The sequence below is a fragment of the Otolemur garnettii genome, unplaced genomic scaffold (genome assembly GCF_000181295.1).
Source record: "Otolemur garnettii isolate 467f Iridium unplaced genomic scaffold, OtoGar3 scaffold00112, whole genome shotgun sequence".
Taxonomy (NCBI): Eukaryota; Metazoa; Chordata; class Mammalia; order Primates; family Galagidae; genus Otolemur; species Otolemur garnettii.
The window spans coordinates 128,052-141,628 of record NW_003852507.1 but is presented as its reverse complement, the minus strand read 5'-3'; the positions used below and the strand labels follow the sequence as shown (position 1 = coordinate 141,628).

The 13,577-nt window shown below is 41.2% G+C and overlaps 1 protein-coding gene across 1 annotated transcript in view; it reads left to right on the top strand.

Annotated features, from left to right (window-relative positions):
* Window positions 1–13,577, top strand: part of EFCAB5 (EF-hand calcium binding domain 5) — a gene marked incomplete at its 5' end in the record, with an annotated part of 141,249 nt that overhangs the window by 94,138 nt on the left and 33,534 nt on the right. Inside the window, 5 exon segments of the mRNA XM_012809720.1 lie at window positions 203–211; window positions 2,024–2,101; window positions 2,202–2,291; window positions 6,189–6,403; window positions 9,951–10,107. Of these exon segments, the coding sequence (XP_012665174.1) occupies window positions 203–211; window positions 2,024–2,101; window positions 2,202–2,291; window positions 6,189–6,403; window positions 9,951–10,107 (549 nt within the window).

Sequence of the window (13,577 nt, the reverse complement as noted above, 5' to 3'; positions counted from 1 at the left end):
AGGCACCAAGCCTCTATTGCACTATTAAGTCCATTTGTGTAGACTGGCATTGTTGTCCAGTCCAATGTCCATTGTCCAATTTCCATTTGGCATTGTTACATACAGAAAAGTTTTACTAGAGTTTCTGAAAAGGCATTAAGAAACCCTTTTGTTTTAAATGTGGAATCTGATACCAGAAACCACTTTTTAAAATTTCCTTTAGCCAGGCATGGTAGCTCACACCCATAATCCTAAAACTTTGAGGGGCCAAAGAAGGAGGATCACCTGAGGCCAGGAGTTTGAGACCAGCCTGAGCAACATAGTAAGAACTCATCTTTACAAAAAAATAGAAAAATTAGCCAGATGTGGTGATATGCACATGTAGTCCCACTTACATAGGAGGCTGAGGCAGGAGAAACACTTGAGACTAGAAGTTGAAGGCTGCAGTGAGGTGCCACTGCACTCTAGCCCAGGCAACAGAGTTAGACCCTGTTTCAAAATAAATAAATAAATAAATTGATTACATTCGAGCTCAAGCGATCCTCCTACCTCAGTCTTATAATGTTTATTCATATCTCATTGGTCAGTATTTAGGCATACAGTAGTCTCTCCCGCCTCTGTTGTTTTTATTTTTTTTAAGAGACAGAGTCTCACTTTGTTGCCATCGGTAGAGTGCGTAGAGTCACAGTTCACAGCAACCTCAAACTCCTGGGTTTAGGCGATTCTCTTGCCTTAGCCTCCCAAGTAGATGGGACTACAGGTGCCTGCCACAATGCCTAGCTATATTTTTTTAGAGACGGAGTCTTGCTCTTGCTCAGGCTGGTCTTGAACCCATGAGCTCAGGCAATCCACTCGCCTTGGCCTCCCAGAGTGCTAGGATTACAGGCGTGAGCTACTGCACCCAGCACTTCCCCATCTTTTTTTTTTTTTTTTTTGAGACAGTCTGGCATCATCATAGTTCACAGCAATCTCAAACTCTTGGGTTCAAGCAATCCCTCTTGCCCCAGCCTCCCAAGTAGCTGGGATTACAAGTGCTTGCCACAATTCTCGACTAATTTTTCTATGTTTGGTAGTGATAGGATCTTGCTCTTGCTGAAGCTCTCCTGAGCTCAAGTGATCCTCCTCTCTCAGCCTCCCAGAGTGCTGAGTTTACAGGTATAAGTGACCACGCCTGGCCAATAGTCCACCCCTTATTCAAGGTTTTGCTTTCCACAGTTTTAGTTGCCTATCATCAGCCAAAGTCTGAAAATATTACATGAGAAATCCCAGAAATAAACAATTCATAAATCTTAAATTGTATGCCATTCTGAGTGACGTGATGAAATCTTGTGCCACCTGCTCTATCATGAGCCTGGCATGAGTAATTCTTTTATCCAGTGTATCCACGCTGTCTGTGCTACCTGCCCATTAGTCACTTAGCAGCCGTCTGGACTATCAGATTGACTGAGGCTGTCTTGCAGTGCTTGTGTTCAAGTAATCCTTCTTTTACCTAATAATGGCCCCAAAGCACAAGAGTAGTGATGCTGGCATTTCAGATATGCTGCAGAGAAGCCATAAAGTGCTTCATTTAATGTGAAAGTTCTCTCAGTAAGGAAAAAAAAATCATATACTGAGGTTAAGTTCTCCAGTATGAACAAATGATGAAATGTGAAGAAGAAAAAAGAAATTCATGCTAGTTTTGCTGTTACACTTCCAACTGCAAGAGTATATTAGAGCCCAGTTCTATCTGCGGTTTCAAGTATTCCCTGAGGTCTATTCTCCACAGACATAGGGGATACTGTTGTATAATGACGGGGAGACTGGGAAATGTAGCTCTCATTTTGCACGGCCAAATTGGGATGTAACAAATAGCTTTTGTCACAGACCTGCTCTCCATAATTACAGTTATTAAGTGCTATCACTGTGGTTTATGACACCATATAGATGGGGAAGTAGGATTGGGGATTTTCTGTATACAAAGCATTTTTCTATCATTCACTGACTTTAGAAATCTAATAGAACATGAAATTTCCAATTGATAACTATTTTCTTTTGTACCTTTTAGAAACCACAAACGAGGAAGTTCCTAAAGACAAATCCTGTGAACCCAAGTCCCCCCAAATAGACGGAAAGTCATGGTCGGGTAACTCCTCACTTAATTCTCCTTTCATGTATACCTCTAGAACAAAAACACTGTGAAAATGAAGATAAATTTGCTATGCTGCAAAATATGTTTTTTACAGGTGAAATTTTTGCTTGTAACTGGAACCTGAATGCTGAATTTGAAGATGAGAAACAGGCAGACATAATCTATGGTAACTCCAGGTACGCAGGTATGTGTTAACAATGAAATTAGGAAGCATAAGCGGCAATCCAATAGATGAATTTAATACACTGGGGTACTCTGTGATAAAGATTGGATTTCGCTGAGACTCCATGGGAGAGTGATCCTTGCATTTGTTTTTCCCTGAGAAGACAGATCTAAACAGACACAAAATGGATGTTTTGGCGGTGGTGTGCTATTATTTGTGGCAAGTGCTACCAATAGGTGCTCTTCTGTTCTAGAACAGATGATATTAGTATGTATTTTTTTGTACCATTATATGATCTCACAACTGCTTCGAAGCTAGAATCCAAACATATACAGGTAATCAGATATTAGATAGAGATTATTTCAGCTCTTCCTCCTGGGTCCACCTCCAAATATGTGAGACAAGTGAGAATCTGTCTTGGTTTTGAAGACTTGCCAAGAAAGTTGTGCTCAACAGAGCAAAAAGTAGTTTTTAGCTTTAAGATAAACCATGTGTTTAACAATGGTAGTTCAAAAATTACTTATATTTTGCTAAAATGCCATGACATCATTTTGCCTTTCACATCAGCAAGTAGTAGAGCTAATTAGATTGAGATTATTTTCTTCTTATCTGCAAATTTTCTTTTCTCCTGTAAGCCTTGATCAAATAAACTTTCTATTTGGATGAAAGATGAAATACAGGGTGTTGGTTAAGCTCTTGTGGCCTGCTAGTTCACGTTCTTCTTCCTAGTCGTCTTTATTTCAATTTTGCTTTACCATTGTATATAAAAATTATATCGGTAATTTTTTTTTTTAACTTTTGAGACAGAGTATCACTCTTTTACCTGGAGTACAGTACTCTGATCATAGCTCACTGCAACCTCAAACTCCTGGTCTCAAGTGATACTTCTTTCTCAGCCTCTCAAGTGGCTGGGACCATAAGCATGCACCAACACGCTTGTCTAATTTTTAAAATTTATTTTGTGGAGACAAGGTCTCACTATGTTACCCAGGTAGTCTTGAACTCCTGGCCTCAAGCAATCCTCCCACTTCAGCTTCCCAAAGTCCTGGGATTACAGGTGTGAGCCACCACACCTGGCTGGTAATCATTTTTTTTTTTATTAAATCATAGCTGTGTACATTAATGCAATCATGGAGTATAATGTGCTGTGTTTTTTAAATTAAATCATAGCTGTGTACATTAATGCAGTCATGGGGTACAGTGTGAATATGCTGGTTTTATATACAATTTAAAATACTTTCATCAAACTGGTTAACATAGCCTTCCTGGCATTTCTTAGTTATTGTGTTAAGACATTTATAACCTACACCTAGTAAATTTCACATGCACCTGTGTAAGATGCACCATAAGTGTGGTCCTACCAATTACCCTCCCTCCACCCATCCACCCTCCCTCCTCCCCTCCTTCTCCCATTTCCCCTTCTTCTTGGGCTATAATTGGGTTATAGCTTTCAGAAGAAAGTTATAAATTGGTTTCATAGTAGAGCTGAGTACATTGGATACTTTTTCTTCCATTCTTGAGATACTTTGCTAAGAAGAATATGTACCAGCTCCATCCATGTAAACATGAAAATGGCAAAAGCTCCATCTTTCTTTAAGGCTGCATAATATTCCATGGTGTACATACACCACAATTTATTAATCCATTCGTGGGTCAATGGGCACTTGGGTTTCTTCCATGACTTAGCAATCATGAATTGGGCTTCAATAAACATTCTGGTACAAATATCTTTGTTATAATGTGATTTTTGGTCTTCTGGATATATACCTAGTAGAGGAATTGTAGGATCGAATGGCAGGTCTATTTTTAGATCCCTAAGTGTTCTCCAAACATCTTTCCGAAAGGAATGTATTCATTTGCATTCCCGCCAGCAGTGTAGAAGTGTTCCCTTTTCTTCATATCCATGCCAACATCTCTGGTTTTGGGATTTTGTGATATGGGCTAATCTTACTAGAGTTAGATGAGACAAAGTAGTTTTGATTTGCATTTCTCTGATGATTAAGGATGATGAGCATTTTTTATGTGTCTATAGGCTGTGTGCCTGTTTTCTTCAGAGAAGTTTTACTTCAAGTCCTTTGCCCAGCCTGAGATGGGATCACTTGTTCTTTTCTTGCTAATACGTTTGAGTTCTCTGTGGATTCTGGTTATTAAACCTTTGTCAGCGACATAACCTGCAAATATCTTCTCCCATTCTGATGGCTGTCTGCTTGCTTTACTTACTGTGTTCTTGGCTGTGCAGAAGCTTTTTAGTTTGATCAGGTTCTGGTAGTGTATTTTAGGTGTTGCTTCAATTGCCCGGGGGGTCCTCCTCATAAAATATTCACCCAGGCCGATTTCTTCTAGTGTTTTCCCTGCACTTTCTTCTAGTATTTTTATAGTTTCATGTCTTAAGTTTAAATCTTTAATCCAGTGAGAGTCTGTCTTAGTTAATGGTGAGAGGTGTGGGTCCAGTTTCAGTCTTCTACAGGTCTCCAGCCAGTTCATTCAGCACCATTTGTTAAATAGGGAATCTTTTCCCCATTGAATGTTTTTAATTGGCTTGTCAAAGATCAAATAACAGTAAGTAGCTGGGTTCATCTCTTGGTTCTCTATTCTGTTCCATACATCTACCTCCCTGTTTTTGTACCAGTACCATGCTGTTTTGATCCCTATTGATTTACAGTATAATCTGAGGTCTGGTAGTGTGATTCCTCCTGCTTTGTTTTTATTTCTGAGTAATATCTTGGCTAGTCAAGGTTTTTTTCTGATTCCATATAAAATGAAGTATTATTTTTTTGAGATCTTTAAAGTATGACAGTGGAGCTTTAATAGGGATTGCATTAAAATTGTATATTGCTTTGGGTAGTATGGACATTTTAACAATGTTGATTCTTCCCAGCCATGAGCATGGTATGTTTTTCCATTCGTTAACATCTTTAGCTATTTCTTTTCTTAGAGTTTCATAGTTCTCTTTATAGAGATCTTTCATGTTCTTTATTTGGTAATCATTTAAAAAATCATATCAAGTCTCATATAGAAGGCATAAAGACATGAATGATTGAATCAATGAATAAACCACACTTAAGTAGCTTTGCTGAGATTTTATGGAATATAACACTAAGCTTCAAGATAAATATATTAGTGAAGACTCTTGTGAGGAAGGATTGTATGGTGATATTTTACTTACTTATTTAACTGGGAAGTTCAGAGTACAGCTGGCTTCAGACACAACTGGGTCCAAGGGCTCAACAATAGCAACAGGATACTGTTTCGCTGCCTCTCAGCCCTGTGTCACTTTCAATTTGAGGCAGTGTTCTCTATATTATGGCAAAAATGGCCATGAGCACATCTCTAAGCTTATATCCTACTGGTTCAGCAATGGGAGTACAAAAAGGAATGGTTCTTCCCTAATAGTTGCTCCAAGAGTTCTGAGGCTAATTCTTTTTTTTTCTTTTATTAAATCACAAACGCATAGATCATGTATACAATAATGCATGCTAATTCTTATTGGCCTGAATAGTGGGTTATGTTGCCATCATATGTGAATTGTTAGCCAGAACTATATCACACAGCCATCCAAGGTGCAAGGTGGGGAGGCTCAGTACAACCTGACTCATCTTAACTGACATGGAGGAGAAATGTTTCCCCAAAGAAAAAAGGAAGATGCTGTTCTCATGAAGGGAGCATGGGGTATGATTATAGGGTATTATGGGGCATGATATATGATTATGATATATGTGTGTGTGTATGTATACATATATGGGTTTTTTAAATCTGAGACAAAGTCTCACTGTCACCCTGGGCAGAGTGCCGTGGCATCATATCTTATAGCAACCTCAAAAATAGCAGATGTCCATTTCTATAGGTACTTACATATTTTCCCTAAGGTTTGAAAGAATTGTTCACTTTACTGCTTCATGTATGTTTCTTGTTTGACAGACCTACACCCAATTATCAGAAATATTCAATCTTACAAGAAAATAAGGCACAGGACTGCCTTCAATAGACTTTCCTTAAATTTGCTCCAGTTCGTGCAACTCCTGGAGACATTTGTGGGTGAAGATGTTCCCTTGAATATCAGTGAGGCCCTCATCTTCTTTTTTAAGACGGGCTATGTTGAAACAGAAGAAGAGAAAATGAATGCCTTAGAACAGGTGGGTAATATTTTTTATCAATGCAAGTGAGGTTACTGTTGTTGAGGCAGGAAAGTAAAAGCGAGTCTTCTGTCTGTGTTGGTTTCCTGCTACATTATAAGTAAATCTCTAAGCCTCAATTGCTCCTCATGTGGCTCTTCTTAAAACATGTACAATCAGGCCAGGCACCGTGGCTCACACCTATAATCCTAGCACTCTGGGAGCCAAGGCTGGAGGATCTCTTGATCTCAGGGGTTTGAGACCAGCCTGAGAATGAGCTAGACCCCATCTCTACTGAAAAACAAGGGAAAAAAAGCTGGGCATGGTGGCTCAGGCCTGTAATCCTAGCACTCTGGGATTGCAGTGGATTGCCTGAGCTCAGGAGTTTAGGACCAGCCTGTGCAAAAGAGAGACCTCTGTCTCTAAAAATAGCCAGGCGTTGTGGTGGGCACCTATAGTCCCAGCTACTTGGGAGGTTGAGGCAAGAAGATCACTTGAGCTCTTCTTGGAGTTTGAGGTTGCTGTGAGCTATGACACCATAGCACTCTATCAAGGGCAACACAGTGAGATTCTATCTCAAAAGAAAAATTAGCTGAGCATTATGGCAAGTGCCTATAGTCCTAGCTAAGGAGGATCACTTGAGCCCAGGAGTTTGAGGTTGCTATGAGGTAGGCTGATGCCAGAGCACTCTAGCTTGGGCAACAAAGTGAGACTCTATCTCAGAAAAAGATGTACAACCAAATGTATCACTTTATTTCAATAAGCATAGCCATTAAATGTTTTATTTTACTGTCAAGTCTTCAAAGATCACACTCCAGGGAACTAATTTTCCTGATAACATGGTTGCTCCTGTCAGAAGATGGTATATTGTATAGCTTTTTGTTTTTTTCCTCCTCTAAAGCTTCTGAGGAGCAAATGTGCATGTATATATTACCTGTCTGCTATGTGAGTGCAAGTACATATGCCTGGGGTATGATTATGGCATATATATATACGTATATATATTTTTTGAGACAGAGTCTTACTCTGTCACCCTGGGTAGAGTGCTATGGCACCATAGCTCACAGCAACCTCAAACTCTTGGGTTTGAGCAATCCTTTTGCCTCAGCCTCCTGAGTAGCTGGGACTACAGGCACCTGCCATGATGTCTGGCTAGTTTTTCTACTTTTAGTAGAGACAGGATCTCACTCTTGCTCAGGCTGGTCTCGAACTCCTGAGCTTAAGCAATCCATTCCCTTTGGCCTCCCAGAGTGCTAGGATAACAGGTGTGAGTTACAGCACCTGGCTTGAATATATATTTTTATTTATGGGCACCCGGGTAGTACATATTTCCTAAGAACTTACTTTGGTGATAGATAACAACATATACTTTGGCTTTTTTAAACATGTAACTGTGTTTGAACTATGTAAATTATATGACCTATGTAAATTAGTTTAATTAAGCTTATTCATTAATCTCATTAGCCTTATGAGTCTTCTCAACCCAATTCTAGACAGTTCCCTTTTGCCTCTTCAGTTACAGTTTCTCCCATTTACCCAAAAGGTGTGTATATTCATTTTAGTTTTGCAACTAAATCTATCTAGATATTAATTCAATTACTATCTAATTAATTAGATTAACCTAGTGAAAACTTTAAATGGCAAATTAAATCAATGTCTAGTTAAGTCAATGTTAAATATAAAAAAGAATTTTTTAACACAGCCAATTTCATTTTTTGAACACTCCCATTCATTCCCCGTCACTACAAAACACACCCAACCAGGAAGCTAGGCAGGGTATCCCATGTAAACACATTCTTGAACAACCAAGGAGGAAGTCGAAAAGAAATGATCAAAGATTCTAGATGACTAGGCACGATGCCTGTAATCCCAGCACTTTGCAAGGCCAAAGTGAGAGGATTGCTTGAGGCCAGGAGTTGCAGACCAGCCTGGGGAACATAGGGAGACCTCATCTCTACAAAAAAAATTTAAAGAGCTTCCTCTTTTTCGGGCTGGAACCATGGAGGGTGTCGAAGAGAAGAAAAAGAAGGTTCCTGCTGTGCCAGAAACTCTTAAGAAAAAGCGAAAGAATATCGCAGAGCTGAAGATCAAGCGTCTGAGAAAGAAATGTGCCCAAAAGATGCTTTGACCTATAGCTCAACCGGCTAAGGCGCCAGCCACGTACACCTAAGGTGGCGGGTTCGAATCCCCAGCCCGGACCCGCCAAACAACAATGATGGCTGCAACCAAAAAATAGCCGGGCGTTGTGGTGGGCGCCTGTGGTCCCAGCTACTTGGGAGGCGGAGGCGGGAGACTCGCTTGAGCCCAGGAGTTGGAGGTTGCTGTGAGCTGTAATGCCACGGCACTCTGCCCAGGGTGACAGCTTGAGGCTCTGTCTCAAAAAAAAAAAAAAAAAAAGATGCTTTGAAAGGCAGGGAGGAAGCTTATCTATGAAAAAGCTAAGCATTATCATAAAGAACACAGGCAGATGTACAGAACTGAGATTCGGATGGCTGGAATGGCAGGAAAAGCTGGCAATTTCTATGTACCTGCAGAACCCAAACTGGCCTTTGTCATCAGGATCAGAGGGATCAATGGTGTGAGTCCAACAGTCTGAAAGGTGTTGCAGCTTCTTCGCCTTCACCTGATCTTCAATGGAACTTTTGTTAAGCTCAACAAGGCTTCCATTAACATGCTGAGGATTGTAGAACCGTATATTGCAGGGGGGTACCCAGATCTGAAGTCAGTAAAGGAGCTAATCTACAAGCGTGGTTATGGCAAAATCAATAAGAAACGAATTGCATTGACTGATAACAGTTTGCACAATCTCTTGGTAAATATGGCATATCTGCATGGAGGATCTGATTCATGAGATCTGTACTGTTGGAAAACACTTCAAAGAAGCAAATAACTTCTGTGGCCATTCAAGTTATCATCTCCACGGGGGGAATGAAGAAAAAGACAACCCACTTTGTAGAAGGCGGAGATGCTGGTAACAGGGAAGACCAAATCAATAGGCTTGTTAGAGGAATGAACTAAGGTGTCTGCCCTGATTGTTTTTGTAACCTAGTCAGTTAATAAACAGTGACTGCTTTCAGATTGAAAAAAAAAATTTTTTTTAAATTGTCTGGGTGTGGTGGTATGTGCCTATAGTTACAGCTACTAGGGAAACTGAGGTGGATTGCTCAAGCCCAGTAGTTCAAGTCTGCAGTGAACTATGATCGTGCCACAGCACTGCCCAGCCTGGGCAACAAAGTAAGTCCCTGACTCTAAAAAAAGAAAAAAGAAAGAAAAAGAAAAAAAAAATTATTCAGGTTCATAGAAGAAATTTGCAAAAAAAAACCCCAAAACTCTTAAGACTGATAACACCTTTTCTAAGTTAATGTGTTTTAGTCTAATGCAGAGAATGCCTATGTTTTTGGTCTAGAGATGAAATGGCATTTCTAGAGAAAGGACATGTAAGGGATTAAAAATAATCACGACATTTTCCACTAACATTATGCTTCAAAGGTGCTGCTCTTTGCTGGGGGAGGAATAAACACAGTAAACATTGTGTCTTTTATGCTTTGTTATTCTGTATGTGCCTTAGGTTAGACAAAATGCTTTCGAAGTCAGACGGGAGCTACTCCTAGAGGCCCTCTTTCAGAAGTGGGACAGCGATGGCTCAGGCTTCCTGGATCTGAAGGAAGTTGATGAACTCTTGTACACATACAGGGATGGAATGGAAAAAGAATCTATGAAGAAAGGTAAAACATGAGAACGATCTCATTTAAATTGTGGTAACAACTTGGTTTCAAGTTTCCCAGTACTATCATGCATTCGTGGTTAAAACACTGGTTGTTCTAAAACCACAAGATCCCACTTCACACCTACAAGTAAGGCTGTATCTTTAAAAATAGAGAAATTATAACAAGTATTGACAAAGATGTGGAAATATTGGAATCCTTGTGCATTTGTCAACACAATCAGAAATGGAATATGTTGCAGAGAGCTTTGTCCAAGACCTTAACTCTATAGAGTCAGAGTCCTTGCGTGTAACTGTCTACCTTCACTCGTACCTTCACTCGTAAGGTGAAAGACTCCGAACCATTCCATAGTTTTGCCTGTTTTCTCTTCTTGTGTCATCCATCTGCCTTCACAAGGTCTGATTCATTCCTCAAGTCTGACTGCTTGTAAGTTTCTTTTCACTTTACTAACTTCTTACTCTCCTTAATGACTTTTTCTCCCTCCGTATTTTTTTCTTCTAGTCAATACTTCCCAATCAAAAGCTACTCAAATTCTCATTCCAGGATGTTACACTAAATTTCTTTCTTCATTTTATTAGATCTTAGCTTAAATTATTTTGCTTTTTACCAGGTTTAAGAATTTATCTGAGGACTTTGGCATACTAGATTTTCAATCTGTAAAGTATATAGTGCAAGAGGGAAACAACCCTCAAGGTTAGTTAAGCTCTTCATCCCTTTCAAAAATCATTGTATTTGCTGATCTTCAAATGTACCTAAGTATATCAATTGTTATGTTCTCATCAGTAACTATGCCTTCTGCAAACTTGACATTATACCATACTACTTACCTTAGACTGCACCCAAAGAGAACTTACCTAATGAAGTTCCAAAAGGCATAATGAGGCTGGGTCTGGTGGCTCCCTTCTGTTATCCTAGCACTCTGGGAGTCTGAGGCAGGAGGATCACTTAAACTCAGGGGTTCAAGACCAGCCTGAGAAAAATTGAGACTCTGTTTCTACTAAAAATAGAAAAATTAGCAAGGTGTGGTGGCACATGCCTGTAGTCTTAGCTACTCCGGAGGCTGAGGCAAGACAATTGCTTAAACCCAGGAGTTTGAGGTTGCATGAACTAGTGCCATGGCACTCTATCTGGGGTGACAGAGCCAGACTCTGTCTCAAAAAAAAATGGCATACTGAGGTGGTTTCCACTTATAAGATGAGCAAATGTCATAACATAGAACCAATTTCTGTAGAGAACAGTAGGCAATGGTCTGGATAGCTGGGTTTCAATGTTACTGGACGAAGAGGGTCTGGCTGCCTGTCACTGTCAGCCAATATGCAGAGATGGGAATAGGGCCACCAAACTTTGTCAGAAGGCCAGGATTCTGGAGAACAGTGAGAGTAACCTCCCCAAGACTGTTCTGTTCTTCCATTTCCAAAATTACAGTTTTATCCATAAAAGTTCAAAGCAAAGACCACACTAACTCCTGTTCCAAATAATAATCAGCATAACTCAGTGACCTATTACAACATTCAAATTCAAAGTTAACCTCCCAAATCAATCCACCTAAACTACTCGAGATAGGCATGTTTAGGGTGGGAGCTAAATTTACAAAACAATATGAATGGTTCTGGGCGAATGTCAGGCAAGACCTAAACCGACCAGACCAGCTGTGTCGTGTCTACCCTAGCCTGACAGACTCCATCTTGTTCTTACTTATTCTCACTACATGTGCTTTCACTATTGGGGTCCCCTGCACTCCTCACAGATATGAGCCAGCTAAAGGAGCTGCCTGGCGTCCACCCAGCTGCATCTCCCTAGAGGATAAACCAACACATGCCTCTGTGACCCATGTGACTGCTGCACTAAGTAGCTGTAACGCCACTTCTCTCCTGAGGCTGAGCTACCACCAAACCACCCCGGTCCAGTAGCCCAATATTCCCAAGCTGAGCTGCACGCAGCTGTTGTACCCTTCTCCATGGGCCCAGGCAGAGGCAGAGCGGCTCCACCTTTACCTCTGTCCACCCCTTCATGCTAGAGCTGAAGTAGTACCCTGCCTCCTGCCTGGGAAAACAGTACCTTAGTGCTCACATCAGTCATGCCTCCCATGCTTAAGCTGAAATAGCACCTTGTATCCCAAGAAACGGTGTCTTTTTTTTTTTTTTGAGACAGAGTCTCACTCCATTGCCCAGGCTAGAGTACAGTGGTGTCATCATAGCTCTCAGCAACCTCAAACTCCTGAGTTCAGGCAAGCCTCCTGCCTCAGCCTCCTGAGTAGCTGGGACTACAGGCACCCACTACAGCACTTGGCTACTTTTTTGCATTTTTAGAGACAAAGTCTCACTCTTGCTCAGAGACAAAGTCTCACTCTTGCTCAGGGTGGTCTTAAACGCTTGAGCTCAAGGGATCCACCCTCCTCAGCTTCCCAGAGTGCAGGATTATAGGTGTGAGCCACTTCGCCTGGCCACAGAACAGTGTCTTGACTACCTAGAGCAATGATGCACACTAGTACCTAAGCTGAAGCAGAGTCTGAAGCCCAGGGAAGCTGTGTCTGGGCTGCCCATTACAGTCTCACCCCATAGGACTGAACTGAAGCAGTACCTCACTCTCTGGGAACTGGTGCCATGACCAAACTGAGCAGTTGCACACCCCAGGGCTGAGCTGATGGGGTAACCCATGCCCTGGGGTAGCGGTTCTCAACCTGTAGGTCAGGACCCACAGGAACTGTATTAAAGGGCCGCAGCATTAGGAAAGTTGAGAACCAGTGTCCCAGGGAAACAGTGCAGTGGCTGAGCTGTGCACTTCACCCTATAGGCCAGACACCTAGTATCTTGCTTCTCTACAACTTGACTAGCCCCCTTCGGAGTCTGCACAGCTGAGATAACTCCCTCCCTGAGGAGCGGAGTCATCACTGTGGTGTTCCTCCCTCACTTTTACGGCCAAATAACGTCTGTGTTCTGCTATTCTGAGGCACTTGCTGCCACTGCATCTGATCTCACAGATACTGCTGAGCCTCATCAGCCCAGGGGGTAGAGTCACTACTACATAGGGCCCCATCCTCTGCACTCTATTGGCTCAGGTTCCCGAATTACAGCCACACCCTGCTCCCTGGGCCCAAACTTCCAGAGCACCTTTGTTCCCTGGACTGGTCATCTAACAAGGGATCAATATCCCGAATGTACAAGGAATTCAAACAACTTAATTGCAAAAAAACCCAAATAATTCAATTAAAAAATGGGCAAATGAGCTGAATATATCTCATTTCTCTTCTGAACATATCTCAGAAGAAAATATATTAAGAGCCAACAGGTATATGAAAAAATGCTTATTATGACTAATTGAGGGATTACAATTCAAAACCAAAATGAGATATCATCTTACCCAGTTAGAATGGCTACTATTACAAAGACAAAAAATAACAAATGCTGGTGAGGATGTGTAGAAAGGGAAACTCTTGGCTCGGTGCCTGTGACTCAAGAGGCTAAGGCACC